Source organism: Macaca fascicularis, chromosome 1, assembly GCF_037993035.2.
Source record: "Macaca fascicularis isolate 582-1 chromosome 1, T2T-MFA8v1.1".
In the NCBI taxonomy this organism is placed as follows: Eukaryota; Metazoa; Chordata; class Mammalia; order Primates; family Cercopithecidae; genus Macaca; species Macaca fascicularis.
Genome location: NC_088375.1, coordinates 26,763,981 through 26,791,708, shown reverse-complemented (window position 1 = coordinate 26,791,708; position 27,728 = coordinate 26,763,981). Strand labels below are relative to the sequence as shown.

The 27,728-nt window shown below is 44.2% G+C and overlaps 2 protein-coding genes and 1 long non-coding RNA gene across 11 annotated transcripts in view; 1 reads left to right on the top strand and 2 right to left on the bottom strand.

Moving 5' to 3' along the window:
• The window catches only part of NME7 (NME/NM23 family member 7), a 207,820-nt gene extending 207,431 nt beyond the window's left edge, over positions 1 to 389 (top strand). For all 8 annotated transcript variants that reach the window (XR_012420493.1, XR_012420552.1, XM_074007630.1 and 5 more), the window contains one exon: positions 101 to 389. Coding sequence is in view for 6 of the 8 variants with exons in the window: in XM_074007630.1 (XP_073863731.1) it covers positions 101 to 133 (33 nt within the window). In the remaining 2 variants the exon portion in view is untranslated. The remainder of the gene's footprint in view (positions 1 to 100) is intronic.
• ATP1B1 (ATPase Na+/K+ transporting subunit beta 1) lies at positions 201 to 26,481 on the bottom strand. Its single transcript, XM_045392413.3, has 6 exons — positions 25,883 to 26,481; positions 21,318 to 21,446; positions 7,811 to 7,966; positions 5,134 to 5,318; positions 2,847 to 2,927; positions 201 to 1,635 (listed from the first exon to the last, which is right to left on the bottom strand). Exons 1-6 carry the CDS (start codon positions 25,977 to 25,979, stop codon positions 1,372 to 1,374), a joined length of 912 nt encoding a protein of 303 aa, XP_045248348.1. The 5' UTR covers positions 25,980 to 26,481; the 3' UTR covers positions 201 to 1,371.
• On the bottom strand, positions 8,700 to 12,976 carry LOC141408105 (uncharacterized). Of its 2 annotated transcripts, XR_012420606.1 has the most exons (3): positions 12,679 to 12,976; positions 11,149 to 11,469; positions 8,700 to 8,855 (listed from the first exon to the last, which is right to left on the bottom strand). It is a non-coding gene; the product is annotated as an uncharacterized lncRNA (long non-coding RNA). The 2 variants fall into 2 exon arrangements; XR_012420601.1 differs by lacking the exon at positions 11,149 to 11,469.
• Positions 26,482 to 27,728: the final 1,247 nt, after the last annotated feature.

Genomic DNA, 27,728 nt, shown 5'->3' with positions numbered 1-27,728 from the left:
GTGCCAGTGTCTGGAGTCCCCACCAACCTCTTGGACTCTGTTAAGTGGAAAAGACCAAAATTTGTCTGAACTAAAGAAATTATGTGTTTGTCTGTTTCAGGTTCAATACTTCTTCAAGATCTTGGATAATTAGTGGTGTGGAAAGTAAAGAAGTCACAGGTTGGGACATTTAGACAAGAGTGAATCACACACATGAGGAATGTGTTCATTCTTTTATTGTCCATTGTTTTAACCTGACTGAATACAAGATCAACAAGAGCACTGTACTCCTGGCAATTATTACATATGTTAGAACATGGATTTTGCACTGTAGACAACATTTAACACCAGTCTATGGGGTACTGCATTGCTTTTTATAAAGTTCAAAATAAAGATTTATTTTCAAACAAGTGACTTTGGTTTATTTCATACATTACACTTTTTCTTGCAGAAAAAAATAAAATTGTACAACTGCATAAATATAAAATTCTTCCACCATGAAAATGGTTAAAACATTCATAAAGACACAGCACCAGCATGTGATGCCTCCAGAAAGGAAAAAAAGAAAGTAAAAGAAAATGTATAAAGCAAATTAATTAGCCCTGTCACTAGCCAAAGTGATGGGCAGATCCAGATCTCAGACACAGCTTTAGAACATACTGGAGGACGAGGGAAGAGATGTCAAGACAGCATTCAATACAAGCACAACACAACCCATCACCTTTTTGTGTTTTTCTGTAGTGTCACTTAAAATTTAAAGGGCAGTTCCCCCATGACAACCCCCCACCCAGCCCACAGGAAAAAAAATAATAATAAAGACCTAACACCACAGGAAAAGACTATGGAGTATGTTAAAAATGCTCATTGATGGGCCATTATCTTTGAAAGAGCCAAAAAAAAAAAAAAACAAAAGAAAAAAAAGAAAAAAGTACCATGCCAGTTTTATTCCCGTTGAATATTTACACCTTGGACAGCAAACCTTGCTCACATAAAGTAGAAAACAGATACGATAAAACATGGCTTGAAAAATGACCAGAGTATGCACCTGTAGTACTGTACACTAAATAAAATACACAAGGCAGCAATACTTAGGGGCCAGAAACACTGCTTACTACAAGTCAGTTATGGAATCATAATTTACAGTAAAAATGGGCACGTCCCAAGGCTCAATTTTTCTTTTTCTTTTGTCATTTACAGTAGAATAAATATTTTGTTGCTATTGCTACACTTTAATTTACATTCTAACCTATTAAATGCAGAAAGCTAGTGTAAAGCATATAGATTAAGTGTAGGTCCCATACGTATGACAGTTTGTTCAAGACTAGTAGGTTTTTGTTTTTGTATCTTTTTTTAACTTATTAAATGGCTAGTGGGAAAGATTTGTGCTTGTGATCAGCTCTTAACTTCAATTTTTACATCAAAACGTCCCTGAAAACGGTCTTTCTCACTGTACCCAATGTTCTCACCGTACGCCTTACACTCTATGCGAATTTCAGTGTCCATGGTAAGATTGGTGAACTGTACGGCCAGCAGGGGCTGCAGGTATTTGGGCTGCAGGAGTTTGCCATAGTAGGGATAATACTGCAGAGGAAAACCAGGGCTGTTGCCCAGTCCAAAATATTCCACATTTCCAATTTTTTCTTTATCTTCATCTCTCTGAAATCCAGAATGAAATGCAATTTTAATGGCTCACATCATGCATCACTACGTGTACTCAAAAACAAGAACTCAATCTACACAGTAGTTTGCAAACTACTAAGAGAGGAAAGAACATCTACTCAGTCTATTCCACTGCAGCCTTGAGAAATGGTCATAAGAGGAGACTATTCTCAACGTGCAAATGGATGGGGAAGCTGAGTCAAAGGCCAAATAAGCATTTCTTGAAGCCAACACAGCCTCCTAGAAACAAGGCCAACATTGAAAGTCAGAAACACCTTGCTGTTGGCCCAACAGATGATATTTCCAGTGATATTACCTACAAAGTTTACTACTTGCCTCTCATTTTCTTGTTGAGAAATCAATCTCCATTACCTTTCTTAGTGCTAGCACTGTCTGGGGACTCCCTTTCTTTGTTCTGCCTTTCTCTCTAAACTGTCCATTAGTTTTTGGATCTAAAGGAAATATACACTAATTGTTACCTTAGTCTTTCAATTTTTTTGTTTTTTTTTTTTGAGACGAAGTCTCGCTCTGTCCCCAGACTGGAGTGCAATGACGTGATCTCTGCTCACTGCAACCTCCGCTTCCCAGGTTCAAGCAATTCTCCTGCCTCAGGCTCCCGGGTAGCTGGGACTACAGGTGCACGCCACCACGCCCAGCTAATTTTTGTATGTTTAGTAGAGACAGGGTTTCACAATGTTGGCCAGGCTGGTCTTAAACTCCTGACCTCATTATCTGCCCATCTCGGCCTCCCAAAGAGCTGGGATTACAGGTGTGAGCCACTGCACCCAGTGATATTTCAATATTTTAAAAAGAAAAGCCCAAATCACAAATTTTTATGTGACATTAATTTTTTTTAATGTTGGCCCCAAATTTTTAATACATGCTGTGGGCCAGAAAGAAGTACTTTTGTGGGCTGATTCACCTCTCAGTTCTGTAAGCAAATATCCCAATGTATTAAATTCAGATATTTGAGTTTCTTGTGCCAATGGAGAAACTGACGTCAGTCTTATTCTGATTACATCTTTCTGTTCTTTTAAAAAGTTTTACCGAATATAGCTACAATTCATCTCACTGAAGCTTATACCTGAAAGCAATGTTTCTTATTTCTTCTATTAAAATTTTACCTGTCACTTAAACAGTCTCCTTCATTCTCCCCTCTTCCCCTGCCTGCCCTTCCACTACCCCAGTAACCCTAAATTTGTCTTTACCTTGCCAGTGCACTGAACAGGAAGGACATTTGCGTTATACTTCATTCCTGGGTAAGTCTCCAAGGACTCATTCTTGGGAGGCTAAAAATAAAACCCATTATGATCAGTAGATAGTAAATGATTTCTTAAGTTTCTGAAAAATAAAACTACTCTGTAGTCCAAACAAGTACACACTGGTCACAGTAAGTCCACCAAAATAAAAGACATCAGGACAGCAGAATGAATGACTCCCCTAACCAATTTAAGGTCATGTTTGTAATTTTGTTGAAATGAAAATAAGTGCCCAAGTTTTATAATGACTACAATGAAGCTGTGATGCAACCCAGTACTAAATGGAACTTTTAATAGTAGCCCATTATAAGCTTTGCTTAAAGACACTGAAAACTAAAAGTCAACCCAAAATATAATGCTCATTATTTGCTAAGATTACATTACATGAGAAAGATGATTGACACTTCTGTTTTTATAAAGTGTGGGCTTTCCTCCTGAGTCATGAATAAATAATGTCATTCTTTTCCCTCAAGCATGCCTTCAAGTAGGCTTTCCTTTTTTGTTATTTTAATCTCCAGTCAGGGAGAATGCCATTTATGGAGTGTTTCTTTGCAATTTTCTTAGGAAAGTCCAATATGTAAAAAAGGCAGAGGTGTCACTGCCCTAAGAGGAAGCGTTGTCTTGAAGGGGTGAATTCCCTGAAGGGACCCAGAGGATAGTCTGAAAATTACTGCTGTCATGAAATATCCAGAGCCTCCTCTTGTACACCCATGGCTCGAATCTATCTCAGAAGTGATGAACATACATTGCTGGAACACAGTCACTTGCTTACTCAGATCAGCACAACAAATGGGTCTTGATGTGAGATGTAACACATACATAGTCTAATCAAAGTCAGATAAAATACTAGCTCCACATCAGGAAGGAACTACTATTTTGGTACTACTCTGTTTTGGATGCACGAAAATGATTGTCTAGATTTGACTCTTTTGGACGTTTCTGCCAGCAATGCATGTCTTATTTTTAATGTAGAGAAAATGCTTACTGATAAAAGAAGTTGCCAGAATCTATCCTCAAAAGGTGAGGATAATGAGATGGTGGGATACTCTGATCTCTGACAAAAATAATTTCAAAATAGTTGGATATTTGGGTGGAGGTGATGAATTAGGCAGTGGCAATGGATAACCAAGTAGAGACCAAAGAAAAAAGAAAAAAAGGACTGAAAAGAAAGAGTAGCTCAATTTATCACTGAACCGAGCAACTCTAAAGACGTGGGAATAAATCAATCACAATAGACTAGACTGCCTCTGTGGGGTCCAAATGTCACTCAATGTCTACGATGAGGAATGTCAAAAGCAAGGTACTCAGAAAGCACGGGACGAGTCTTCTCTTGGCCATGCCACAACAATTACTTTTGCTGCTAAATAGCTCACTGATCTCTGTGAAGTATTCTCTAGCAATCTGAATATCAAATACATTTTGCCACAATGGTTCTCACCATTTTTCTTCCATTACATCCTGTCTACGTAGAAAGAAGCTTAAAATCCTGTTGAGAGGTACACTGAAATGACCAGTTTTATAAAAACAGACAACACCGATACATTTTCCAATCTTATGGAGAATATAATCTCACCAAATGGTGAGCAACGGAAATTTGCCATTTTTCAGTGATCCAGAGTAATGTTTATCCATTGTAAGTTGCAATAATACAAAAAGCCAACGGCATGGCTAGCCAAGTTCAGCCTAGATGATGTTAAACTTCTACTTTCGCAATAAAATTCAGAAAAAAAAATTTTTTTCAGATTATCAATTTTTTTGAAATGTTCTTGTGGCTTCAAGAGGACCAAAACCAGACTGTACATGCAGGTGGTTTAAAAAAAATTTTTTTTAAATCCATTCTTTATGGAGTAGAAAAATTAAAAAAACTTTTTCTTTTTTCCTCTAACCACTAGACCACCAGGGAAAAAAATATCTTTTTCTATTTTTACTTTTAAAGAGTTTACGTTATAGAAACTGTTATCTGGATACTGAGCTGGAGTATTAAGAACAGGGCCAAAGACTCACTTCAGAATTCAGCTTTGTGTCTCAGAATTCCTTTAACTTTAGAAAATGAGATTAATGCCCTAACTACAAGAATTGCAGGGTAGATACAGAAGGTTTTGGTGTTACTCTACTGGCTGGGTTTCGAAATCAGCACTGAGTATACTTTAAAACTATCTTACATTGTCTTCTCAGATCAATCAAATACTTATTGTGAATGACTCATCTAAATTCTATCATTTAAAATATTACTTGCCTTAGGTTTGAAGCCTAGAACTCGGTTGAGCTTTATAATAATGCATGGTTTGCCCTCTTTGTAGCCATAAGTTTCGTCATTTAATCCAGAGCAATTTCCCAGCCACTCAAGCTTGAATCTGCAGACCTTTCGCTCTCCTCGTTCATGATTAAATTCTCCTCGTTCTTTGGGCTCACTAGGCACGTCTAAAAATAAAAACACAACTTTTATATTGTACCAGCAATTCCCTTAGCAGTTCTGAGAAAGAAAAAGGAACTTTCTTCCTTGTCATAGTTACCTATTCTGAGAGTATGCTATTCTGCATTTAATGCGTGATCTGAATGAAGCAAGATCTCCAGGAAAACCATCTCTCATCTCTTCACTCACATTAAAAGATACTTTACCAAAAGGAATAGCTGGTATATGGCCCCACACCAAAGCTTCATAGTACTTGATCAGCACATGATATTCAGTCTCTGGCAATATTTCCCTTCTTTTAAATAATTGATTACTCAGCTATTTAGAAGACTGAAAGGAGACGGATCACACTGCATGAGTAGCATCCTTCACACTGTCAACACTGGCTTAGTTCAGTAACAGGGATATTATAATGAGAATACAAAAGGACTGTCAATAATTTTTAGAACTAGGTTTTTTTTGGTCAGAATTTTTAAGAAGGAATAGAAAAGAACTGGTATTTTCCTTTTCAACCACCACTTCAGGTTTTTTTTGAGACAGGGTCTCACCCCATGGTCTAGGTTGGAGTGCGGCAGCACGATCATGGCCCACTGCATCCTCAACCTCCTGGGCTCTAAAGATACTCCCACCTCAGCATCCTGAGTAGCTGGGCATGCGCCACCCTGTGGCTAGTTTTTTAAATTTTGCAGAGACCGGGGTCTTGCTATATTGCCCAGGCTTTTTTGATTTGAGTTTTTGCCTTTTAAAGCTATGCATTAAGCATTTGCTGGACTGATAAATTTTATTCTGGTGTTTTTAATTCAATCCTCATATAAAAGCCAAAAAAAGACCAAGTGAATATAGAATTCAAAGTTAATGCATAGCATGCTGGAGGAAAATAATGCAAATACCATAATTTATATATAGTTTCTAAGTTCACAAATTAACTATTTTCCTTTCAAATGATGAAGAGTCTGAATTTAGACTATTTCCTATGAACTGATTCACCCTGACTATCCCTCAGGCCTTTTAATTACTGCAAAGTAAGATGAAAACCTCATTTAAATTCTAATGAGGAAAATTCACACTGAAAATGTTCTTTTGAATTACTAAATATTTTCAAAACAACTTAAAATGGCAATTCGCCCCATACTCTGACTAAGCCACAGCCTGCCTTATAAAGAACTGGAGTTGGAGGCCGGGCGTGGTGGCTCACACCTGTAATCCCAGCACTTTGGGAGGCTGAGGCGGGAGGATCACAAGGTCAGGAGATCGAGACCATCCTTGCTAACAAGGTGAAACCCCGTCTTTACTAAAAATACAAAAAATTAACTGTGGTGGTGGGTGCCTGTAGTCCCAGCTACTCAGGAGGCTGAGGCAGGAGAATGGTGTGAAGCCAGGAGGCGGAGCTTGCAGTGAGCCAAGATCACGCCACTGCACTCGCCTGGGCGACAGAGCAAGACTCTGTCTCGCAAAAAAAAAAAAAGAACTGGAGTTGGCAAATGCTTGAATTGAATCAGAAGGGCTGATACTACCTAGTAAAACTCAGAGAGATTTTTATGTTTGTTTGTTTTTTTAAACTTAACTTTTTTGAGACAGGGTCTCGCACTGGTGCCCAGGCTGGAGTGTTGTGGCATGATCATGGCTTACTGCAGGCTCGACCTCCCAGGCTCAAGTGATCCTCCCACTTCAGCCTCCCAAGTAGCTGGGACCACAGGCACACACCACCACACCCAGCTAACTTGTCTTATTTTTTGTAGAGATGGGGTCTCACTGTGTTGCCCAGGTTGGTCTCAAACTCCTAGGCTCAAGCAATCCTCCCTCCTCAGCCTCCCACAGTGCAGGGATTACAGACATGAGCCACTGCACCCAACGAGAGTTCTTTTTTTTTTATGTGGAAAGAACGAGAACATGGACTGGAAAATTCACAGTCCAGGTAGTAAGAGGGAGAACATGTATTCACGTCAATGACTTAATGAAACTAACAGCCTCTCTTTACCCTTCGTAAGTCATTTCCTTATCCAAAAAGGTCAGCTGCCTAACACATATTTCATTATCTATCCCAACCACGATCAATAAAAGTATACCCTGACCATACATCCCCCTTCATGAATGCCAGTGCAGTGACAGCTAATCACACCAAAATGTCTTTCTGATGGGAGAAAGCCCTATGCACTCTTCTATAGGGAGAACTTTTGGGAGGCAGATAAGGAAATAAGTAGTTGTACTTTTCAATGGATGTAAGAGAAAGAAAACTGGAATTGCTGTCTTGGGTCTGAATAGTAAAAATAGTGCCTAGGAGTGTTTTAAAGACACCTTTCCAAAGCAGAAAATAGTCATACTTGAGGCTATACTGTTTTTCACTGTGTCTGTTTTTTAAAAAAGTGTCTAAGTATGGCCAGAGTTCAATCTTTCATTATTTCAGGATTATCTCTTGATCATTAAACAAAAAACAGAAGTGGGAAATACGAATTAAAGAGAAAGAAAACTAGCCACAAACATCTACAATGAGTCTACTTACCACCACAGTCTTCAAAAATCATGTCATCCCTCTGGGCTGAATCTTTGTACTTTTCCAGGAACCTAACTATGTTCAGCACGTATGCCTCATAGCTCTTGGGATCATTAGGACGAAAAGAAATTTCAGTCTTCTGGATCTGAGGAATCTGTGTTAATCCTAGACCAGGCAGAGAGAAAATCATTAGTAGGAAGGCAGCAACCAAGATAATTCAAAAGTAGACTTTCCACATACAAAACATACTTTGCTAACTCCACCTGCCTAAAAAGAAAGGGTCTTGCCTCCCTTGTGAAATCACTCCTCTGGCATTTAGATTAGGTAACCCCAAGTACCAATGACAACGATGCTTTAACAGCACAGATCAGTTAATTTCCCTAGCAACACTTCAATGATCACCTCCATTTTATGAATGAAAACACTGCTTGCACTGAAAGGGTAAGTACTTGGCCCAAGGTTGCACCGAAAGTGGCAGAACCAGAATTCCAACCCAGGTGTGCTGTACTCCAAAGCCCATTATGTTTCTAGTACCCCAACATGCACAGTTGTTTAAAATACCCTGGAAGGTAGCATTGTGTGCAGGTGGCTTTACCCTCCCTACTTGCATGTAAGCATTGGGTACAGAGGACTTCTTTTATAATCCTTATTGTCAGTAAATGTATAATCATTCCAAATTCTCGTCAGTAAATGTATAATCATTCCAAATTCTCGTCAGTAAATGTATAATCATTCCAAATTCTCTAGACTCAAGCCTACCTAACAGAGATATTTTCTTTGGATCTTTTAATCTAAATGGGAAGAATTTGGGACATACGTACAGTAACCACAAATGCTTTCCAATCCAAAAGTCTGAGCATGTCAGTGCTAGTCAGATAAAATTTGAAGTCCAGGTGCCTTGGGTTTGCACTCTCTAAAAGTCTGTTACATTCTTTAATATCCAAAAGCCTCTGCCTTCATGAGACTTCTTAGATGGGTATGTGAACCACACTACACAGCACTACTCGGGAGCAATGGTTGGAAAAGTCCATCACAACTGCATTTTATTGTAGGACTGCCAAATAAAAGATGCCTGGTTACATTTGAATTTTAGATAAGCAAAGAACGTTTTTTGTAAATATAAGTATGTCCCAAATGCTACGTGGGACACTCTTATATTAAAATACTATTGTTTATCTGAGGTCAGACATGGTGGCTCACGCCTACAATCCCAGCACTTTGGGAGGCCATGATGGGTGGATCACCTGAGGTCCAGAGTTTGAGACCAGCCTGGCCAACATCGTGAAACCCCGTCTCTATTAAAAATACAAAAATTAGCCAGATGTGGTGACACACACCTGTAATTCCAGCTACTCAGGAGACTGAGGCAGGGGAATCGCTTGAACCCAGGAAGTGGAGGCTGCAGTGAGCCAAGATCGTGCCACCGCACTCCAGCCTGGGTGACAGAGCGAGACTCTATCTCAAAAAAACAAAAGAAAAAACAAAAACATACACACACACACACACACACACACACACATATCTATAGAGATACATATAGATATATATGGAGAGAGATATAGACACATAGTTTATCTGAAATTCAAACTTGAGTGGTCACCCTCTATTTTTATTTATTAAATCTGGCAACCTGATTCTAATCCTCACTCCCAGATCTCCCCTCTCTGTGTGGGGCCCATAAGGGGGCACATCATCACAATCCTTGGTAAGTGACTGCCCTGGCTTCCCACCCCCACTTCCCAGCAGGTCAGGAAAGCGCCTATGTCACTATCATTTAGGGGCTTGTCAAACATGCAGTCTCACAGACTCCCCTCCAGGCCTACAAAATCCTGATCTCTAAGAAAGAGATCTGAGAATCTGTTTAATAAGTACGAAAAGATCTTTAATCACCCTTGGCTTAGAACTGCTTCTCTAGGGAATTAGAATCTGAGAGTGGCAACAGTGACTCAGATATGAAGACGACGACGTTAACTAATGTGGAAGTGATAACTAGAGTGCAGCACCATTTGTAGGGCTTGAGAAGCAGGCATCCGTAAGGCTAGACTAAATGCTGTTATTGTTTCTAGTGACTGAAGATGCTTTAAAAGTGGTTACATAATGAGATGGGCTCAGGGGGTTGTAGAGATATGCTTTTTCACACATGTAGTTCCCTAGAGGAATGGAAGGGATAGAGAGGAAGACAAGTATCCCTGGAGCAAGGCACAGGGGTGCGCAGGGCAAAGGACTTTAGGACATTAACAGTCATCTTCAGGCCAGGTGCAGTGGCTCATGCCTGCAATCACAGCGCTTTGGGAGGCCAAGATGGAAGGATCGCTTGAGCCCAGGAGTTCTAGACCAGTCCAGGCAAGCTAGCAAGACCCTATTGCAATTAAAAAAAAAAAAAAAAAAAAATCATCCTGAAAAGGATGATGTGGAACCTGAAGATTTTTGGGGGACGAAAATTTCAACAGTGATAGAAATGAATCAAAGGGGCAGTAGAATTTGCTCATAAAAATCTTCAGTTTAAAATAAACACATTACAATTTAAAATTTTGTAAAAATGCCTACAAGCTATAGATAATTTTTAGTATTTCAAAGCAATTTAAATATACCCTGAACAATCTTTTTCTATGTTAAAATTGGCATTGTGATCATTTATGGTAGAAAACAGCAGTTCTGTAAAGAGAAGAGATACCTGCAAAAATAAAGGTGAGCAGAAGCTTCCACAGATAGCCAATGCTTGAGACAGCAATGGTAAACAGAGTTCCCCAGTGAAATGGGGAAGTCGGGTAGGGAGGGTCATTCCTGGTTTGAGTTGTAAATAAGACACTTAAGGTGACTTGCCCGGACCTGGAGGAAGTACACCAGCAGACTCAAAGCCAGAGGCTCAACAAAATTCAGAATGGGAGAATCCGGAGGCAGGAGGGAATGGAGCCTTGAGGGACCGTCATGCTGAGGGGCCACCGGAAGAGCCAGCACATAGGTAGCCAGAGAGAGAGGCAAATGCCTGTGCATCGCTCAAGCAGGAGGTCTGCGGGAACCTCCTCCAGGTCCTCTGTGCGATGTTTGGGGGTCAGGGACAGAAATGGACTTATGTGCACCAGGTTAAATAGTGTTTCCAGGCTTGCGAAAGACAAGACAGGAGGGTGGTGGATGGCTAGATGAGTGAAGGAGAGCAAATGTCAGAAACCAAGGAGGGATCTCATCTGACCTTCAGGAAAGGTATGGGGAAGAACCACAGCCAGGGGACCGAAGGGACATTGGTGTGATAAACAACAATTATGCAAGCTGTGGTCCATCAGCGAGGGGTGGATGCAGCAAAAGCCAAAATATAAACAAGCCTGATACTGAGATTTGGAGAGTCTCACCCAACAAGCTGAAGGGAGGAGTGACCCTAGAAGGTCATGTTGAGAGTAAACACGGTAAAACCTGGATTGCAAAGCGAGTGTCACAAACATCCTTGCTCTCCCTGGCCTGGCTTCAGTGGGCCTCCCCAGTGGTTTGCCTCTCACTTTCCGGCTGCCTGCGTTCTCTCTTCCAGTGGCTGCTCAAGGTTCCATTACTTTGATATGAGTACGAGGAATGGTGGTGCCACTTCTCTCCCACACAAAAAAAGGAGAGTAAGAACAGGAGGAGGTATTATGCTGAGCGCTTTTCATTCTTTCATGATGTCAAGTCCATGGTCTCCACTATTAAAAGTGATCAGGGGACATGTGTCAGACTCAAAACATCAGCAACCCTCACTCAGTCCTCTGGGCTCTTTACTAACAAAATGATATATAGCTAGTGCACACCCCAAGAGCCTCGGGGCTACAACCAAAACTAAGTTCATGTTTACTCATAGACCTGTGACAAATCTTTCTTGTAAGTGCCTCTGTTGTTAGTCATCTAGGATATAGCTGGGAATGGTGGCTAATGCCTGTAATCCCAGAAATTTGGGAGGATGAATTGGGTGGATCACTTGAGGCCGGGAGTTCGAGACCAGCCTGGCCAACATGGTGAAACCCCATCTCTACTAAAAACACAAAATTAGCCAGGCACAGTAGCACATGCCTGTAATCCCAGCTACTTCGGAGGCTGAGGCACGAGAATCGCTTGAGCCCAGGAGGCAGAGGTTGCAGTGAGCTGAGATAGCACCACTGCACTCCAGCCTGGGCAACACACTGAGACTCTGTCTCAAAAAATAAAAAATAAAAATAAAAACAAGAAGAAAAGAAAAAGAAAAAAAAAATCTAAGATCGCATTTGTGGAAATAGTAGGTATTACTGTTACATGAAGTGGTAACACCGGCCCAGGAGAGAGTTATATACACAATTGGCCTCATGTCTCTCTAGACGGGGCAAATAAGAAATAATGAAAACCAAGTAATGGAATCACATCCCTTTCAACCTGAAAGCCCAAATTTTTCAGTAAGCATAGCTCATGATCTAAGCCTAGTCAAGTTTATAATTACTTTGTGAGGGAAACACGGATGCAGGCTGCTTGAAGAATCTTGACTTTGCTCTTACAGAAGCATCAGAAACTAGTGAAACCAAGTACGCAAGGGGTGAAAAAGACAGCTAAGCACTGGGTCTTAGAACCCTGTGACTTGCCCAGCTGGATTAGACCTTAGGCCAAAGCCTCTGCCCTGTCCTTTCCATTTTAAGTAACAGAGAACCTTGGTAGAGGGAGCCAAATGAATGACAGATAAACCCCAGAAAGCTCAGTCATGTCTTACTCTCTTTTGTGAGCTAATGTTTCCCTCTGGAGTCTGAGGGGTCTTAGACGATGGTAACTAACAAGACTTAATGACCATCCTTTTAAGACATAGAGCTTTTGATCCAAAAGTCACTTCCAGTAAAAAAGCAGATGGTCTCGGTTTAAGTCAAGCAATCAGCTCACACATACTTACTACATACATAAACAAACGTCCAGGAGGCCACACCACAGTCAAGTGGCCACTGTCTCCTTAGTAGCTCTTCTGCTCTCTTTCCTCACATTTCTGCAAGGTCTCTCTCTCACTCCATCACCCACTATCTCTGTCTCCTCTCTTCTCTTTATCCAAAGCCTGATGGCCTGAGAACTTCTCCTGGAAATCACCACAGATCAGCCCCCGGGTCTGTTCTGTTCTGGAGAGTCTTAATTAGGACAGTTTTTGATGACGTCTTCTCCAAACATTAGAAAAATGCCTCTTCTCAAGTTATTTCTCTAAAGCAACTAGATACACACAAGAGAAAGACGAAAGACCTTTGAAAGGATGTCCAAATCCTTTAAATCATTTACTTTAGAATTATCAGACTGTTAAGAAGAGATATAAAGCAATGGGATTGGATTTGGTAACTTCTTTATTACAGACTGTTCCCAACTTACAATGTTTGCCTTAGGATTTTTCGACTTCACAGTGGGTTTAACAGGGTTGGTAAATGCATTTTTGACTCACGGTATTTTCAACTTACAATGGGTTACTGGAACACAGCTCCATCCTAAATGGAAGAACATCTGTATTTTGAGGCGACACCCAAATTCTCCAACCATGACATTCTCCAAGGGTTGCACAAATCCCACCTTGCTGACTGGAGTTCTCATGAGTCATATTTTCACACTAGACCACTTCTCCCGACATGCCCCTTTCTACTGTCCACTTCTTAAAGTTGTTACTTATGTCTCTGGACAAGGATGAGCTCTGTTTGCAGTGGTAACTCCCAGAGGGCCAAAGACAGCAGAACACCCGATCGTTGGCACGCAATTTCAAGTTATATTCCAGGAAACAAATCTAACCATTTCCCTCTCCAGTCTTCTAAACTTGAATTTACATTAACCACTCCGAGCTCTAGAGACAGCTTCGTTCTGATAGGATCATTTGCCTTAAGCTATATATCATTACTTAATAAAGCCACTTGAGGCAGAAATCATAATCTGGGTATGTAAATTTTTAATATTTGGTTTTCAAGTATTTCAACTTTACATAAGATTTAGATTTTAAAAAAACTTTTGGTTTCCCACTTGCTTTTTCAAAGACACATTTACCTGTCCTTGGTCCCCGTCTCTTGAGAAATAAGGAAGATCCTCTAGGTTTAGTTTTAGTAAGTGTTGATAGCACAAGGGGGAAAAGGCTTGAGGGAAAGGACTTTGTTTCTAATTAGGTTTATAAAGTAGCAAGTTCATCATTCCTCAATCTACATGCCAGTTTAGAGTTTAAAGTATTTAAACTAGAAAGTAGCCATTTCAACCTTGTAAGTTATTCAAATGCACAGCTGCTTGCACCTGTCATTTAATACATCTGATGAATCACTAGATCAAATCTCTAAATAGAAATCATTTCCCATGGAAACCTCCAGAAGGTACCCATATGGCTGAGAAGGGCACAGGAAGCAAAGAAATGCTTTTAAATGTAGCCACGCACACAAAACACACGTATCATGTGTCTCCTATACATTCCGAGTTGAAAAGTAATTTCCAATTTAAAAAAAGATAGAGTGGTATGAATTCATACATACTCATACATGTATATGTACACATATGTATGCATATGCACATACATGAGATAGAAATTTCTCTGTAGGACCTAAGATATTTCTGGATTTTGTTTTTTATTTTTGTTTTACATCTGTGGGTTAGTATCAACTTCCCTAGCAAAGCAAGGGGAGAGGCACGGGATAAAAGGCACCTTTGCGCTTTCTGGAAACCAGAACGCCTTTGACTCACCTTCTGCCTCCGGCTCTGCCTTAGACTCAGGCTCTGAGATTAGCAAGAAATAAATCTCCCTGCCTGCAGGCAGGGTCACAATCACACCCTCCTGACACTCAGAATCTGCTCCCTTTACAAAGTCTTAGAAAACTGAATCCCTGGATTGTTTCTACAGCCAAACTGGAAGTTTACTGACACTCGGGGTAAAGAAATCATTCCTCCCGTCTAAGCTAAATGCCATAAACTCTGCTTGAGGCTCTTCTCTGATCGGTCCTCTTTTTCCTGTGGCTGTATATTCACTTTCAAGAAAGCAGAGTTATTTAGTTCAGATGATCTATCTTTAAACATGCATATCCCATAGGGGGCAAATCCTTGGTATTTTGTATAGCTCATAATTGTGCTTATTCTCAATACAATAAAGGAAAGGTGCCACCTTTATAAAAGGATAAACAAACAGATAAATCCTAGTATTTTACATTAATTATGCTCAAGGCCAAACTGAAGAACAAGTACATATAGTATATTTGACTTATCTAGATATAAGACATAACATTTGTTAAGTAATATCCTGAAATAAGACACTGCATTCCACGTGACATTTGGTAAGATCTGCTCATGCATGTACGTGGGAAAAAGCTACCGGAGGATATATCCCTGTTCCCTTCATCTCCCCAGCTTCTCACTAGTCTTGGCTGCATCCAACAGACCAGCTGGTCATCAGATAACTAGCATGAGAGCACTGACGAACAGTTAAGAGCAACCAGTCCAATAACCCCATCAGATTTTATGACAGAAGTGGACCTGTCAGGCTACTGCTCTTTCCACACCACTTTCTATGACCCTTGGGCGAACGCAGCAAAAAATCCTTAAATGAAGCTTCACAAATCCAGCTTTCCCCACACCCCCCGCCCACCAGCGCTTCCACAGATTTGTTACCTGGTCCTATTTATCAGGTCTCTGTTCTGCTTACTCATCGTACAATGGGCATACAAAGTAAAATCTGTTTTTCTGCAGCTCCAAGAACATTTTAAAGTAAATCATTAGGTTTCCTGTCTACTCAAGAGATGACTGGCTAGCTGTACCCCTGTCTTTAGAAATAAATCACTACCTGGGTAGTTGAGTTGTTGAAGCCAAACAGTTCCCCCCACAAACCCTTTACCAAGTCATAAGGCTGGGCAGTAGCTTTTGGAAATCTAATTGCCACCAATGCTAATTCATCCAGAGCCTCAAATTCTGGGACCAGGTAGACAGGATCCATTTGAGGGTGGGAAGAGAGGAGGAGAGGGAAAGTGAGAGACAGCTGGGTGTAGAGAGACACATCGTGTCAGCTGAGAGATTACAAAGCAGTGTACTCTAACCGGAAACACCTTACTGGCACTTTGCACTAACAATCCCTCCAAAGTATAAACAAGCCAAATGTTTCTCATTTCCCCTTTGAAATGTGAGTGAGAGACAGCAATACAAGTATGAGGTAGTGTGGGGGGGAAAAAATTAGGTATTCTGAGACTGACATAATGACTTCTCAGGAATTTTACTTAATCAAGCTGAGATTGAATGATAATGGCTTGAACCCTAATGGGTTTTTTGTTTCTTTATTTATTTTTTTGAGATGGAGTATTGCTCTAGTTGCCCAGGCTGGAGTACAGTGGCACAATCTTGGCTCACTGCAACCTCCACCTTCCGGGTTCAAGTGATTCTCCTGCCTCAGCCTCCCAAGTAGCTGGGATTAGAGGCGCCTGCCATCACGCTCAGCTAAGTTTTGTATTTTAGTAGAGACGCATTTCATCATGTTGACCAGGCTGGTCTCAAAATCCCGACTGCAGGTGATCCGCCCGCCTCGGCCTCCCAAATTGCTGGGAATACAGGCAGGAGCCCCTACGCCAGGCCCCTAATAAGTTTTCAGATTAGATATTTCCTCTTCACAAATAGATGAAACTGAAACTGCTGGTGGTGCCAGTGTGGTCAGCTGGTCTGCATCCACCCCACTTCTCCTGCCCAATTCTGGTTACCAACAACTCAAGAATATAAGCCTTTGAAAATGTGTCTGCTAGCACTGAGCCATCTATACTTCAGAGCTAAACAAACAGCAACCCAGAACCTGAAAAGAGAGAACAGCAGCATACACTCATACCTGCCTACCAGGAAGCAAGCCAGCTGGGAATCTCCCGGACACACCGATTGACACACAGTGACCTTCATTTCATTCCACTGTTGCTAAGTGAGCCTGGGGTGGGGGAAGGGCAGCAGCGGATGTGAAGAAGAGACTTTTCCATTATACCACTGCGCAGGCAGCAAGGCAAGCAGGGTCAAATCAGGGACAGGGCTTGGTGAGCCTGAGTGTATGGGTATATCCATGAGCATGCATGTGTGTGTGCACGTGTGCATGTCCGTGGGCATACATGTGGGTGTGCATGCCTGTGCCTGCTCGGCCCTCTCCAGCACAGCTAATTGCTGCGTCTCTCCCCAGATCCAACTGCATCAACAGATGAGAAGCAATGCTGCAGAGCGGCACTGCAGGACTGCCTAAGAGGGTCTCCCCTGGAGAAAAGCTTGGCAGCCGCTAACCCAACAAGTGTGGGTTTGTTAAAGGGAGAGATTGCACAACAAACACAATGCCATTTAAATTCACTTTAAAATTTTTAAAAACATGTTTCCCAAATGTCTCTTAAACATTTTCACGGAAAGCTAAGGTTTTATTGACTCCATGAAAATCTAAGTGTGCAAAGCATCCCTGTCATATCTGGAAGTTCAGTGTCCAAAAAGAAGAAACTGCTGCTTCTAGTAGAAAGATAGGGCTATAAAAACCCTGGACCAGGCGCGGTGGCTCACGCCTATAATCCCAGCACTTTGGGAAGCCGAGGCGGGTGGATCACCAGAGGTCAGGAGTTCCAGACCAACCTGGCCAATATGGTGAAACCCCGTCTCTACTAAATATACAAAAATTAGCCAGGCATGGTGGCACACACCTGTAGTCCCAGCTACTCAGGAGGCTGAGGCAGGAGAATCACTTGAACCCAGGTGGCGGAGGTTGCAGTGAGCCAAGATCATGCCACTGCACTCCAGCCTGGGTGACAGAACAAGACTCCCTCTTGAAAAAAAAGGAAAAAACAGAAGTTGCTATCAACAGCTACCCTACATTTACTATCATTGGTTTTGCCACCATAAAGTACTATTTGCTTTATATATGTCTATCATCTAATTTAGTTCTCACAGAAGGAGAGAACTGCCTTTTTTTTTTTTTTTTTTTGAGATGGAGTCTTCGTTCTGTCAACCAGGCTGGACTGCTGTGGCGATCTCGGCTCACTGCAAGCTCCACCTCCCAGGTTCATGCCATTCTCCTGCCTCAGCCTTCTGAGTATCTGGGACTACAGGCGCCTGCCACCACACCCAGCTAATTTTTTGTATTTTTTAGTAGAGATGGGGTTTCACCATTGTTAGCCAGAATGGTCTCGATCTCCTGACCTCAAGATCCACCCGCCTCGTAAGTGCTGGGATTACAGGCGTGAGTCACCGCGCCTGCCCCCCACCGCCACACTTAATAGGAGACTTAAAAAAATTTTTTGTGTGTGTGCGGACATGGGGTCTTGCTATGTTGCTCAGGCTAGTCTTGAACCCCTGCCTTCAAAGGATTCTCCTGCCTCAGTCTCCCAAAGTGCTGGGATTACAGGCATGAGCTACCACACCAGCTGCAACAAGACTTTGTAAGGAAAATCATGTGCATTAAATGGCCACCATTGTTCAGGGCCAAGAAGCTGTACACGTTCACCATTTTTTCTTATATCTCACTTCCATTCTTTAGTTTAGTCTCTCTGAGATTTCATGTTTGGCCTCTCAGTTTATCCAATATTATCACCATACGGGCCCAAATACACTCACTGCACAATTGCCACTGCTTGATATGGCCACATTCACACGTCACTGAGAAGAGATCCAATTACAAGGAATTCCAGTGTACAAAGGGCAGTCAATACCCAGTCAGGCTGGATTTGCATTCATGCCTCAAATTCAGCAGATAATATTATTAGTAAGTCCTTATATCTTTAAATCATGTGCCAACTTTCACACCCACTAGGTGTATCTAACTCAAATTGACAATTTTCCCTCTTTAACATGAAAATGGAGGCTTTAAAGATACTAATGTGAAGTCAAAAAATTGTCAGGGTATTCTCAAACACATCTGTTTAGTCTGCATATGTAAGGAGTTATTTCCTATGCAAAATACAAGCTTCTAACATGTACTCTGAAAAATGCCAAGGAGGGTCCAGTTAGGATCCCTCAGGCAACATAGGGCCATAAGGGGTGGTCCAAGGGCTGCACTTTGCAGCAGCTGGCACTCTGCTGGCCTGGCCTGACTCAGGTTACTATCATTTCCATATGGATGCCATGTCCCTTGGTAAAGGCCCCGAAAAATCCCACAGGGTAAGGCAGGTGAAGAGGAGGGGCCTGGCCTAGACTCTCCTGAAAGGTGATGGGGGAAGGGATGAGGAAAAGAAGAGACAGAAATTACCAGGCCAAAGAACAAGGAAGATGGAGGACTGAGGACTTTTCCTGTGACTCAGACCACAGGACAGGAATGCATTTTTCCAAGATGAGCCACCAGCATTCCTTTGGAGAAGTCAGGGTTTGTCAGGTCAGTCCAACTGCTGCGAGCACACTAAATATAGGTACTAAGAACATGTCTTTTAGGAAGGGGATGGAAGGAAGGGGAGCAAGGCGCGGTGAGAGGGTGTTGGAAAGGACCGAGCACTTCTGCCCGTTGATTTACAGGCAAGGTCATTTCCAAGTCCTTACTTACAAGGTCGGGCACTTTGGCTATTTCTTTTCCAAAGTGAAATTTTCCTTTCTGCAAAGGGCACAAAGAGAATTTTTAGTTTTATTAAAGGCTGACTCCTCAAAGTTCACATACTCAGTGACCTTTTTTTTTTTAATCTAGGAAATTGAAGAAAATATTTAACTTTGTAGTCATATTTGGCTTTGAGTATAAGAATTATAAAATAGCAGCAGGCCAGGCGTGGTGGCTCATGCTCACACCTCCCAGCACTTTGGGAGGCCAAAGTGGGTGGATCACCTGAGGTCAGGAGTTCAAGACCAGCCTGGCCAACATGATGAAACCTTGTCTCTACTAAAAATACAAAAATTAGCCAGGCATGGTGGTACATGCCTGTAATCCCAGCTCTTTGAGACAAGAGAATTACTTGAACCTGAGAGGCGGAGACTGCAGTGAGCCGAGATTGTGCCACTGCACTCCAGCCTCGGTGACAGAGCAAAACTGTCTCAAAAAAAAAAAAAAATTATAAAATCGCATCATGATGGAGGAATAACTTTTAAATGGCAAAACAAAGAACAAAAACAAAATACCTGCACCAATTAAAATTACAACTAATGGTACCACAAAAGTTCTAGTAGAAGAGGACATGAAAAGACACAATGCTTCCCTATCACCGAACCCAACGTAAAACATGTTTCAGCTTCTCTGCGTACTCCAGAATTCTTGCTTCAACCTTTCCACAGACCCACCTCTTGTGGAAAACAGCTGCTGGAAACTGGATTATTAAGCAGATTTAAGTCATGTTACTTACTTATGTGATTTTTTTTTTCCACTTCCCCAATCCCTCAGATCTAAATTTATCTGGAAATATTTTGAGTTTTTCTTACAGTGGAGAACTATTTGACTTAGGGCTACACAACAATGCTTGCCACCTCCGTATTTTGAAGATCTTCCTCTGTGAATCCTTCCCACATTCAAGTCGGTGGGCATGAAAAGTCTGTGGCAGGCAGTGGCCCTTGATCTAGGGTGCTCAGGACCATGTAGATCATCTGAAGATTGTCACCTAAATACAGCTGTTACTAAACCTTTGCCAAGGGAAAGCAGAGAAGGGACAAGTCATTGCCACCCCTCAGCAGCAGCCCCAAGGTCATTCATAAGTGAGAACCCAGAAGTTACGCAACACTTTCTCTCTAGGTTCTCCAGACAATGATTTTTACAACAGCCAGATGGCAAATTCACGTTTGTGGCTATTCCACTGTCTTGTTCTACCAGCATCAGGCGTGATGGCAGTGGGCCTTTCACGGCGTTTCGTGACTGGTGTGGACACACATAGCTCTACACTGATGGCACTCAAGTCACAGCAGGGACTCGTGCGGCAGTTTCTATTTTCTTATAATCTTCTTGTTCACCCAAGTTTTTAAGAGCTAAAGGAGACAGTTAATTAAACTACAAAGTGGGACCAGAAAGCCGGCAAACGAGACGCTTATTAAATCAATGGGTATAAATATTGAGAAGTGAGAGTGACTTTATTCAAGGTCAAACTGCAAACTAACAGCAGGTGGGACAACAGACCCCTAAAGTCACAGCTCCTCTCCCTGTGAGGAGCTGCCCATTCCACAGCTTCTTAACATCTCTAAAAATAAGTCGACCTTTTAAAACAGGAGCCCAAGTGACTTTTTTTAAAGGAATTATCTGAGTCATAGCCCCCCTCAAGAAGTAAAAAAATGTCTGTTAGACTCGAAAAGGTCTGGAAAGGATCCCACTAACCAAACCCTAGAATATGACAAATGAGAAGACCAGGGCCGCCATCAGAACTCAATCTGTTCACAGTCACATAGCTGGTGGGTAGCAGGCTGGGCCAAGAACCAGGACTCTTCACCCTCACTCTAGAAGTGGGCAAATAAGATGTCTGCAACCCGTGGGAGCTCTGCCTGCAATGCGGGTAGGACATCTGGCTGCAGCCGAGAGAAGTTTCTCTTTTTCCTTTTCATGGTTCATTTAAAACTACATTATAGAGTAATTTTCCAAATCATTTTTTCTCAATAGAAAACGTGACACCCATGCTATCTCTGAAGGAAATGAAGCTATTCATGTTGATTTTACCTGGTGGGGCCACTCGGTCCTGATATGTGGGCTTAAGTTCACTGATGGTGAGCAGCATCACTTGGATGGTTCCGATGAAGATGCCAGCCAGGCAGCCATAAAATATTACGTAGAATAGAAGGATCTTAACTGCAAGAAGAACAGAAACAAAAAGCTGTGATGCAGTCATATGCTCAGAATGAAAGTTTAATCTTCCCACGGATGAATAAACTTCCTTCTTGGTTCCCCCACCCCGTTTGGTTTCTTCCCTGTCCAACGTCAAGAGAGTGCACCTCACTCCCACTGACACAGGGTAAAAATCGAGAGGCTGAGCAGCCCTCCACTTACAGCGTGTATGGGAGGTGGTTAAGGGTAGGAGGAATGTTCAGCTAGAACTAGGATCCTTAGATTTTTTAATTCCCTAAATTTTGAAAAAAAATTATCCATATTTTTTATTCTCAAGATTATAAAAAAAATCATGAAGATCACCAATAAAATCTAGAGCTATGTATGGATGCTTATGCAATGAATTTAAAATATGACAATATACTCCCCTAGAGACCTATGTTTTCTTTGCTTGTATATCCCTTGACATTTAAATACTACAATCCAAGCTCTGCTGCTTCTCCAAATGCTCAGATGCCTGAGGGTTATTTTGCTGCGGCAGAGCAATGAATGCTGAGAAACCCAATGATGATATCCTCCTGTTTTTTTACTATCGCTCTCCCCTTTGGTTTGTATTTTCAACAAAGCACACACTGTCTTTCCCCTCGGAGGACAAGACAAGGGGGAAAAAAGAAAATTCTATAGCGAAAATGACCAGCACATTTTAATCCCATCTTCTGGAACTGGAACCAGAACAATGACTGACTTGCTGGGCTGCATTTTCTTTTTCCCATAGTTAACAAGATAACAGGATGGAGGCCGAAATAGCTGCAAAACCAAAAAAAAAGACTCAACACATAGATGGGAATGAGGGTGGCTATCAGTTACTGGTTTACAAGGATTATCTCCCTGATTAGCCGCATAGTAACAGGCTGTACTAGGCATTGCCTGGCAGCCCTGTGCCAGCCAAACAACTCAATGTGAATGCAAAACAGGGAACGAGTGAACTGTAAGGTTATCGCGTCAGAAGCATGACTGCACAAAGGAGCCTTAGGTTACTGCTGAGAAGGTCCAGATCTCATGCATTAAATGCCAGGGTACCTGGGGGAAAAGCCACTGAAAAAGAGTATTAGTATATATGTGGTAGGAGAGGGCCAGGGAGGGAGTGGGTACACAACAGCAGGAATTAGCCTTGTTGCCCTGTCCATACATTTAAAAGCCCAACTTTCCAATCAGGCACGAAAGAGTTAAGGGAAATCAGGCTACAGAGCTGTTAAAACAAGCAAAACACACAAAACCACACCAAAATGCTTAATCATTGTCCTTTTTTCCTCTATCAAAAGCAAAGAACAAGGAAAAAGGCAAAGACAGAAGCAAAGATAAGGAAGAAAGAAAAAGTTGTGTAATCCAGAACTACAGCGCCCAACTCAATCACTCCCTCCCCGCAGGACAAGGGTTAAGTGCTGCATTCTGTATCCAAGCAGCAGTAGGCAAATGGCAAACTCTGTGACGTCAAGAGATCTGGAAAATTTTTCCAGTGAATGCTCCTAAGAGGTGCAAGAGTTGGTGTAACAATCAGCAAGACAGCTGTCGTAGCCTTGATTCTAGTTTCCTCTTGTTGCCCCCCACCCCCACCTCATCTTGGTGCTCTTAGCTTACCTACATGTGCCCCTTTGAACAACTGAAACATCTCTATACTCATTGCCTGGACTCCAGATACCTAATTCTTCTAACAACATAAGAGGGAACACAATTGAGGCTACAGTTTAAAATACAAATAAGAGCAAATGAAAAAACAAGTTATTTTGCACGTACACTGATTAAGCTCAGAGACAGACAGCCTTTCCATTCTGCCCACACGATATCCTAAGAAAAGCGAGGAATTTTCCCTTTTTGCTCTGAGATGTTACTTGATAAAATCTCCCTAGTTACTGCCATGAGGTCACTGGGAGAGTGGAGCACTCAGGACTAGAAGGGCCTATGCAGTGGCTCACCCAGACACAGGCCACCAGGGGCTCCCCCCCACCAGCCAAAAAAAGGCTAGATAAGTCACACCAACTAGCTGGGGTGGCACTGTGAGGGGAGTGGGGAGGCTTCAGAGGCATCTCCCTTTCAAGCAATTTTTCTTCCTTTAAAAAAAAGTAATACAGAGGGTTTTCTTTGGAAAAACAAGCAAACAGTGTGTACCCTTCAAAAGGTCACAGGCAGGCATCCAGGCCTAGCTGTAAATATAAAAACCTACCAATGTCTGTATTAACCTAATAAAAAGGTGGAAGGCACAAAGTGATTTGCATGCTGTGATTTCTCCAGCAGGTGACAGGCGAGTCTCCTGCGTCCATTTTGGTGAAAATCTACCTAGAAGCAAAACCGAGCCAAGGGCATCCTGCCCTCGACCCAAGGGCATCCATGTTGGGCCCAGCGCTGAAAAGGGGGCATTTTCTCTATAGGAGATGGTAATTGCTGCCACCTTCTCTACCTAAGAGAGGCTCTGACAGTTCTTACACTGCCAGAAAGGGGCAGACATATTAGCACAAAACAAAAAGGGGATTTTTAGCACAGCACCTGTACCGTGGAACATGGAAGGGAAGAGGGGGCAAGTACAGCAGTCCTGGGGTCTCCGTTCATAAATCAGCCTACTGATAGCTGGCTGGATAGGTTACCAAGACACAAAAATTGACACACACGGTCTCTCTTTCTCTCTCTCATGGAGGTGCTGCCCATTAAATGTCGGCTTAAAGACTGAGTCAGTCCATACAGCCTTGCCCTCTAAAGCAAATATTATTCTAAGCAGCATGAAATTGGAATGAGGAACGATACATATTTTACTAAGGGGAAAAAGACAAGAAGGCAAATTTCACAATGTGCCTAGAGTCAGTGCAGCCTCTGCCCCTGTGGCGCAGCAGGGTCAGACCACCAGAGAAGGAAGCCCCAGCTAACCTTGGCAGAAGGGTGCCTATACCGCAGTGCACCTCCCAGGCCTCCCTCAAGTTACAAGGAGTTGCCAGGGAGCTGTTCATTCTACACACACCTCACAGTTCTTCAGGTTTTCCTTTCCACATGAAAACACAGGAAACTACCTTTATGCCTGAGACACCATGAATAATCTCAATGAAGCACAGTCTCCCCGAAATAAAATATAAAACAAAAGCTAAAACCCATTAAAAAACTCCATTTTCCATGGCTCAGGGATACCTATGCTTCCCCGTTAACACCTTGGAAAGAGGCTTCACCTTGACTAACCTTGAAGTGTGATGCATTATTAACCCTTTACTTTTCAATCAAGAGAGACTCACAAGCTGCATTTTTTTTTCTTTACAAAAATTCATATATTCCAGCGTCTTCCATTTCAAAATGTCAGCTAAGCACTATTTCCCTGACTCATTCTCCTGCCGATACCCACAGATCCTCCCAACCAGGAACACCGATCGGCCTCTGTTCAGAACTCCCTGAATGACTGCAGTGGTGGTGCCAGTGGTGTTGGTGGTGCCAGTGGTGTTGGTGGTGATGGTCATGATGATGATGATGTTGGAGGAGGAGGGGGCAGTGATGCAGCAAGGGGAGTTCCCTCCCTCCTTCCCTCACGCAGTCACGACTCTTATAGATTCGCCTACAACTCTGCCCTTCAAAATGACCTTAAAAAAAAAAAAAAAAGTCACCCTTCCGGAGAGGCTGAAAACAAGGAATCTAATTTTCGATGGCAAAAAAAAAAGTCTATCCAACCAAGCAACAGGCTGCACAAAATATTTTAAGATGAGCTGCTCTGCGTTTATATTCCCTTCACCATAATCAACCCAACCTACTGACTGATCCACAACTGTCTGTGAAAACAACCAGATTTTGCCAGGATTCGGGCCGAGGCTAAGAATCGGAGTCGTGAAATGGAGCTTACTGAACCATTTCTGGGTGGTGATGACTCCAGGGGAGGTCGTGAAGGGAAACCCTTAGCCATCGCTGTGAAATACCGCAGTGTGTGGATGGATTCCTCTCCACCCTTCTCTTTCCTCTCTCTTTTGAGGTACGTATTTAGACTAGAAAAAAGATGCTGTAACACACAACCTCGCCCGCATTAGATCCCATTACCTCACGAGGTTCTCTCACGACCCCAGATCTCATTTTTTTTAAGGACTCAGGACACGGGAGAGACAGATGTAGTCTCGCAGAGCCTGACCATTCCCAGGAGGAAAGGACTCAACGGATGCACGGTAAGAAAGACTGCAAATTACCAAGCCAAGATCGCTACGATACGCATAACCTTCTGCCTGTCGTGTTCCAACCCCGACCCTGCGCCCCATTCTGAGGACTCCGCATTCCGCACAGGACTGCAAGCCCACGCCGGCTCGACCCAGCAGCGCCCACCATCCTCGCCCCCGCCGCCCCGGCCAGCGGGGCGGGTGCGGAACTGGCCGCGGAGCTTGCGCAGGGGATGCGCAGCCCGGGAAAGACTAGACGCGGCGGCCGGGAGCTGCGGACCCCTTACTTACACCAACTGCCACCGGTCCTGCCCAAAAACTCCTTCTTCTCTGAGTTCCAGATGAATTTCTTCCAACTGCCCTCCTCCTTGGCTTTCCCGCGGGCCATGGCGATGGCGGGTCAGCAGCTGCCGCCGTCCGGAGGGTGGGTGGCTGCTGCGCGCGCCCTGGCGTCCTCTGCGCCGCTCGGCTTCTCCGGCCTGGCTCTCCGCAGGCAGGACGCGCCGCTGCCGATGCGGCTCTCGGAGTGCGAGACGCGCGGCGGAGGAGCCGAGGCAGGAGCAGGAGGAGGGGGAGGCGGCGGCGGCGGCGGGGCGGGGGCGGAGGGAGGGACGGCGCAGGCTGCGCGGCTCCGAGCCCCGCACCTATTGGTGGGCGCGCAGCCGCTCGCGGGCTTTCTTTGGTCCGCCGAGCGCTCCTCTAGCCCTTGGGGGCTCGGGGGCTCCGCGAACCCGCAGCTGCCGCTCCCGCTGCCACTGGGGACGTGTGCGGGGCCCCCGCCTCCCGTGACCTCTGCAGAGACAAGCCGGGGTAGGAGAGTCAGAGTGAAGGACGGACAAGCGGACTGCGGGCAGGAACCACCACGCCCGCCACGAGCCGACGAATTGGCTGACGGCGCCGGCCCTACCTTTACTATATACCGCGCCTCGGTGGCCGCGCGCCCCTCCCACTAGCGGCCCGGGTGGCCAATCCCGGCGCGGGGGGCGGGGACTCGACCCGAGAGGGCGGGCTCGGGGCCGGCACAAAGGAGCCGCCGGGGCTAGAGGCGCCGACTGGAGCGCGGGGCGCGGGGCGCGGAGGAGGTGGGGGCGACGGTGAGGGACGCGCAGGCAGCGCCTCGCAGCCTCCTCCCAGCTCCCGGCTGGGCACGAACCTCCTCTTCTGTATTGGGGTGTTCCGCACCTAGGTCGCCCGGAGCCCCGGGGACCCCGGTCCGGCAGTCATGGCCCAGCCCCCACGCCTGCCCGCTCGCGCTTTCGGCCTCCCTGGCCTGTGGGTCCACCCCTCCTGGGCCCTGGCGGGCTGGGGGAAGGTCACTCCGGGACGCCGGACCGGCTAGGACTCTGCCCAGCTCCGCCCCGCCTCCAGCTCCTGCACCTGCCGCCCCCTCGCACTCCTCGCCACTGCGGTTGCAGTTCCGGCCCTTCCCTCTCCTTGCAGGCCAGCCCAGCAGGCAGCCCCGGTTCCTGACTGCCCGGCTGTGCCCCTTGTGGGCGGCCTGAACCACCTCGAGCAGGACAATTGCCAAACCCACCCAGGGCGGTAGCCCGGAGCTAGGGCTCGGGAGGAGTAGCCCGCAGTGAGTTGTCCCGTGGCAACCGGTTGCGACCCAGCCACCGAGGACTTTCTTTGGTGCCAGGTCGGCGGCGGGTATTCTCGTTGGCATGCTTGTATGCCCCCGTGGGGGTATCGATCCCTTTGTTCTGCTGTAAAATTTTTGGAGCCAAAGGACTTTTGGGAAAACCTAGCGCATAGGGCAAGATGTTGCAGACCTGGGGCATAGAGTACCCCTTCCCGCCCTTTATCCGCTTGTTGCTGGAAAGCCAAACTCTTGGTTTCATCCCCCTGTTATGAGCCCCCGAGCAGCTTTATACATCTCTCCGAGGGCAGTGACACAGCAGAAAACGCCGGGCTGCTTCTGCTTCCCCTGCAGAGAAGCCCCATCCCCAGGGGCCATCATGGCCCATCTTGATGTCCCAGCCCCATATCAGAGAATTCCCCAGTACCAGGATGCTTGTCCTTGTCCTGGCCACCCTTCTGTCGCCAAGGTCAACCTCGCTGGCATAAAGACAAGCCCGAACTGATTAAGAATGAGCATTTTTCTAATCTTCCAGGCTCGCCTGCAGGACCTGTGCAA

Excerpts from the sequence above, each read along its gene's own strand:
- ATP1B1 (XM_045392413.3), bottom strand. The coding sequence starts at position 25,979 with ATGGCCCGCGGGAAAGCCAAGGAGGAGGGCAGTTGGAAGAAATTCATC. Across the intron at positions 5,319-7,810 it reads GATTTTTGAAGACTGTGGTG|ACGTGCCTAGTGAGCCCAAA; the intron begins GTAAGTAGACTC and ends TTTTATTTTTAG. Across the intron at positions 2,928-5,133 it reads TTCTAGGCTTCAAACCTAAG|CCTCCCAAGAATGAGTCCTT; the intron begins GCAAGTAATATT and ends TTTTATTTTTAG.